General features: G+C 42.0%; 1 protein-coding gene across 2 annotated transcripts in view; it reads left to right on the forward strand.

Annotated features, from left to right (window-relative positions):
• LOC147703641 (zinc-binding protein A33-like) overlaps nucleotides 1–4,497 on the forward strand; it is a 245,389-nt gene extending 240,892 nt beyond the window's left edge. For both annotated transcript variants that reach the window (XM_086931978.1, XM_086931979.1), the window contains one exon: nucleotides 2,404–4,497. In XM_086931978.1, coding sequence (XP_086788104.1) covers nucleotides 2,404–2,948 — 545 coding nt within the window. In that variant the 3' untranslated portion in view covers nucleotides 2,949–4,497. The remainder of the gene's footprint in view (nucleotides 1–2,403) is intronic.
• The last annotated feature ends 1,503 nt before the right edge of the window (nucleotides 4,498–6,000 follow it).

Consider the following 6,000-nt stretch of genomic DNA (forward strand, 5'->3'; position numbering starts at 1 on the left):
GAATATGTATCCGGAGAATTTGAGGTTTGCTTTCCATAGTCTACAGTTATTACACAGGTTCACATCATTCTCTTGAAGTGATGTTGAGATTCAGCATCTGCAGATATTATGTTGATTTCCATCAGCTCGATCATATTGGCTCTAAATGCTTAGGATTCACCAGTGATTGGTTTCCTGTTTTGATGAAGCTTGATGTGAGTGGAAATATTGATGTATTTGGCATGAAGGTAGGTGTGACAGCAGTTTCTGGTAACTTCGAAGTTTCAAAAAACATTTTGGTTTATGATTTCTCCAAGAATGTTATCTGTAGTGGGCTTGATGTTCCTTTTCCTTTTAACAAATATGTTAAGCAGACTTTTGTCGGCACATTTTGATTTAATCCAGTGGTAGTAGGGGTTTTCAATAACCACAACTGGGGATAACTACAAGGTTGGACCTTTCCCTTTTTTATCAACTTGCTCACATTTCCTGAAATCTACTTTGACTTTGAGGCTCTATTCATCCTTAATGCTTGGCTAGCATATGTATGCAGCTTCATGGCTCTGCTTTACAAGCACACCATGTTTGTGAACGATGGAGCACAGGAATTCTAGCATATTTACCTCACTGAATGCAAACTATATAAGGTGCAGTGGTACTGCTGATTGTCCTCACTCCTGATGTAGATGCTAATGTTGCCATTCTAACACTGACTGTCTGATACATAATGACCATGACTAGAAACACGTACCAACCCAACCACCAGTCCAAACTTCACTAGATTGGTAAATAACCGGATGCCTACGAATAATTTGTTCAGTCAATATTGGGTCCTAAAGGGGGAGGTTCACACAGATGTATACCCTCCGCTGAGACATCCAAAAAATGGAGGGGAGCCCATGTCACAAGAAATGTTACTTGATTGTCAGGACCACTGTCTGGAGTCATTATAGGATAGACCTGTTGGTGATACTGTCTGAAGCATACTTGGGTAAGCCATGACATTGGAGAGAGTGACAATGTAACATTTTTCATATTGAAAAATAGAAAGGAGAAGTGAATAATCCTAGCTATCAAGGCCACCAGCTTTGTCTTTTTGGAGATGTTTTGTAATTTCATTTCTTTTGTCAATTAGATTTCACCTTCTTCATCAATCCTTTCATCATGGGATAATCTTGTTAGGCAAATGTTACAGAAGATACGGTTTTGATCCAATTTAAAACTTGCACTACCACATGTTGGACTGGATTCTGGCTGGTCAAGCTTAGCATATTCTAGTTCTCGTTCACTGTAAGTTAACATGGAGACTCCCGTCCATTTGTCATTTCTGGTGAATGCTTCCAAAGTAAGCAAGCTTTGCTCACAGTTCTGTGCCTTCACACCTTACCCACAGTGTATGCTGAGACTAGCCTTATCTTTATTGATTACAAAGGATAATCATTCCATTGTAAATAATGACACATCCATTTCGAATTACAGAACTCAATCAAAAGTCAGGTATTCCAACCATTACACAAACTTCTTTTTAAACCTCCTGGACAGGTTGACTGGGTAGGATAAACCTATATATGTCATAGAAGGTTGCAGTGGTATTTTGTATATTGGCATGAATGCCTCCTACTCCATTTATCGGGCAGATTATGACTTGCCATGACTACTTGATGTTATCTCCTATACACAGTGGGTCTGCTGGCTGTCCATTGATTGACTGACTGCAGCAAGAACACCTTTTATCTACCTCTCACTCGCCTTATCCAAAGATAGATTTTGGTTTTAGTCCTGTCTGATCTATCATGCAGGCTCAACACAAATCCACTCTCTGGTGGAATCCCGCCTCTACACTGTCTACAGTGGGTAATTGAGGGCCAGGTACCCATAATACAGAAATGTTGATTATTTTGTTTTGGTAAAGTTCTACTTCATGCTGCTTATTTTTTTTTTTTTTATTGCTTGCATAATGACATGGTCATGTACACTTCACTGTCTCATTGAGCGATACATAAGGTGAGCGTGTCCTCATTTTATGTAACAGGGCAAGTTAATTGGCACTACAGACTCTGGTGGAAGAGCCTGTGATGATTACGTATGTGCTACCACATGTGATGCCACATGCATCACATTTGTTGGGGCATGAGAAAGGAGTTGGGCAAAAGGGAAGAAATACAGCTGAGACCACATGTTTTTCTAGTTTTTCGCCTTCAACATCAGGAAGTCAAATGGCTTTCATGCTATATTAATTCTGCGCATAAGTAAATTTGATGCTTGTGTGCATGCATTTGCTGAAATGTGCGGCCACATAACTTTTGTTATTAAGATAATAATTATAAGTCCCTCACTCTGTTATGTATTTCTATGTGCTGTTGCTTTGCTGGACCTGTTTACGATTTAAACTCTTGTTCCTTGCTTTTTATTCCTTCTCTGCAGCTCTCTCTACGGTGCTTCTGGACCCTAGCACGGCTCATCCTAACCTCATCATCTCCGATGATCTCACCTGCGTGCGGTACAGTGACGCCAAACAGCAACTTCCAGAAAACCCCAAACGATTTGATTACTGCTGCTGTGTTCTTGGCGCTGAGGGCTTTACGACTGGCCGTCACTACTGGGAGGTGGAGGTGGGTAACAAAACCAAATGGAACCTCGGTGTGGCCCGCGAGTCCATCGCCCGCAAAGGAGGGATCACCCTGTCACCAGAGACCGGCTTCTGGATTTTGTGGCTGCGAAATGGTTACGAGTTCAAGGCCCTGGATTCACCGAACAGACTCCTCACCCTGAGGGTCAAACCGCAACGCATTGGGGTCTATCTGGACTATGAGGGAGGGCAGGTGTCCTTCTACAATGGCGACGACATGACCCTCATCTACACCTTCACCAGCACCTTCACTGAAAAGCTGTACCCCTACTTCTGCCCGTGCCTGAATGACTCCGGCAAGAATGCAGAACCGCTACGGATCATCCACCACAAGCCCTAGCTAGGCCACATGCAAGGGGCATCTTCACCAGTACTTCTCTAGTAGTCCTGCGCACAGCTTGCATCTTGTCCCTTCCCCGAGCAGCAGAAATGCAACACCGAATAAGATTGTTCATGTGCCTGTGCCCTACCTCTACTGATGTCTTGATATCTTAATGCACCCCTTCTCTAAACCCATTTTTAAAAAAATGTATATTCCTTCAGTAGGTGGAGAGAGGCAGTGGGATTTAACCGGCTGATGTGACTACCCAGATTCAAAATGCACTTTTTTATATTCCCTTACATATCTCTTGCCCAGTACTTGTTTTTCTGCTGTTTTTAACATTTTGGTATGGGAGTGTGACTTCACAGATATTGTGTGGTTAACAGCACAGAAGCACTATGTGGATTTGGGTGGTAAGGTAACAGCTACTTGTGATGCCAAGAGGCATTTATTATATGGGTCAAAACTTAACTCCCTTCAAAAGCCTCTCCCTTTCCTTCCAGTAGTGGCATTTGCCTTTCTTAGTTCTCAGAGTATCTGCCAGGTCTGGGGCTAAGCTATCTGACTGTTACCACCATGACTCCACCTTCTCCACTGCTCTTTATCCACTAACTAAATGCCACCCATGTATGTCTCCATCCTCTAGCTCCTCCGGAAATTTGTGGGTGGGACTGCCTATATATACCTAGATGACCTAAACAGGCAAATTATTGTTTTCAGCCAGTGGTCAGTAGTCACTGATAAAACTGATGGTTCAAGGGAACCGCGAGCAGAGTCATTTAAGATATTGGCCAGACTGGCAAGATATGTTACATTGTGCAGCTGAACTGGCTGTTTGGTGCACTGCCTGCATTGTTTTTTTTTAAGTACTGAGGAGCATTCACATGTCATTTTGTTTCTCATGTGACAGTGCGTGCACGTGAATAAACTTGTGGTCCGCCTGTTCCGGGAAAGCTGCTCTGACATGCAGCTCCCACATTCATGCAGTAGACCTGTTTGAATATGGCCCTTACCTGCATAACATGAATAAACCGTGAGTGATTTGTATTATTTGTGCTTGTGCGAAGGGACAGTTGCCTGTGAGGGAACTAGGAGGGTTCTCCTCCTGACCAACACACTTGCTGAGGTTTTGCAGCATCACCCTGTCCATCAACATTTCATATTTTTCCTTTTTGATAATTTTTTCTTCACTACTGTTTCTTTTTAATTACGCCGCTCTCTAGAACATGGATCCCCATCAGCTCCAATTTTTGTGGACCTTTGCTTATGACCAGTTATGCTTTTTGTACTCTGTTTATATCCCCTTCCCTTAACCTCAACACTTGCTTCTGGGCCAAATTCCATTTGTTGATGCTAAATCCCCTCTTCTTCATACCATGCCTCCTGTACTGCTCAATGTTATGGTTTTGTTAAATAACCGTTGTTAGTAGCAAGTGATTGTCAAGTGTGTATTGGAAAAAGAGCAATTTGTTTGCCATACAACATTTCAATAAAACTTGCATTAAAGTCCTTTTCTTTTATTGTAATCAGTTAATGTCAATGTATAAAGTGAAATGGTGATTACAAATTTGTTGTCCCAGTGTTTTTTTTTATATCCACTTGTGCTGTGTTAGAGACAATTTAAACCTCCAGGGTACAGTATCTCCAGTTACTGCCCTCCACTATTGATCAGATTTTCGAAAGATTAAATGCAATCTCTTAACCCCCCCCCCCCCCCCCCCCCCCGCTCCCCATCTAGCAGTCAGGTAAGCCTTCCTTACATTATGATAGAATTGCATAACCAAGTAGCATTTTCACAATCTGGGTGCCCTTTTCATACAGTTTTGGAACGACTTCGAACAGTTGTGGTTAAGGTGTTTTGGTTAGAGAAGATTAATTTGGCCAGCGTATTAGGACGGAGGATCGGAAGTGCAGTGAGGGAAACATACATTAGAAACGACAACTGCAGCAATAGTTTCACTCGAGAGGTAGTGAGGGGAGTTCAGAGCTTTAGACCTTTTAATGAAGATCTGCTAGCGAATAAAACGTTATTGGCTTTTCATCAATGGCACATTGTACATATGGCCTCTTCTGATATCCAAGGATTAAAGCATTCATAGCACAGTCTCCTCCCCTTTCGCTGTCCTAAGAGGTAGGGTAACCATTTTGCATGAGATGCTAATTAAGATTGTTCTGGCTGATTGTACAAGTTCTCTAGCACATTTCCAGTGCACTAATTGGTCCCAATTGAAACACGAGCACCCACCAGGTAGTGCTGACTCTCCTCATCTCCACCCCTGACTTTGCCTAGTCCTCCCACTTCCCTGATCACTTTGCTAATCCATTCCTCCCTGGCCCCTCCCTTTGACTGTGAGAAAGATTGCATTTACAAATGCATTAGTGTAGATTCAGTGGAATTTTTCTTTTGCTGTTGAACAGCAACACAATCATTTGCAACGGAACCAATTCAGAATGGCCTTTAGATTGCCACCATGTACCTTGGGTGTTGGATGTTAAAAGCTGCCCCAACAGCTTATTGAGCAGTTTCCATAGCATTAATGATACGAGAATAATCATGTAATGTATCTTTTAAGCAATCTACATAATAAGCAAGATTTCCACTTTGTTTTGTTTATAATTGTTAATCTTGGTCCAATCAGTTTTAAGATGACAAACCAGGACAATCGTATTCGATAGTGCACCTCTAGCAAGAGCGGCTTAATCAATGAGCACGTGACAGACAATTTGCTTTGTCTAACAGTATTTCACTTTCCCCAGACATATTCACATGTAATAATTGATTGACATAACCCTAGTTTGGGTTGTAGCATTCAAAAACAGTTTTTAATTTTCTTGAAACTTATGTAGGTTTGTCATTTGTTTTAGACAATTGTTGAGTGATGTTTAAGAGATCGGATGGGGACCAGGGAACGTGAATGGTGTCACGGTTCCCTGGTTTAAGACCTGGGTACTATGGTAGGGGGCATCCAATTGGATATGGAAGAAGTCCTTTTAGTTGCTACTGTCCTCAATAGGTGAAACTGTATGTTTGAGTCTGGTTGATCTTTCAACTTCTCTTGCCCTTCTTCCT

This window comes from Lissotriton vulgaris, chromosome 7 (genome assembly GCF_964263255.1).
Source record: "Lissotriton vulgaris chromosome 7, aLisVul1.2, whole genome shotgun sequence".
NCBI lineage: Eukaryota > Metazoa > Chordata > Amphibia > Caudata > Salamandridae > Lissotriton > Lissotriton vulgaris.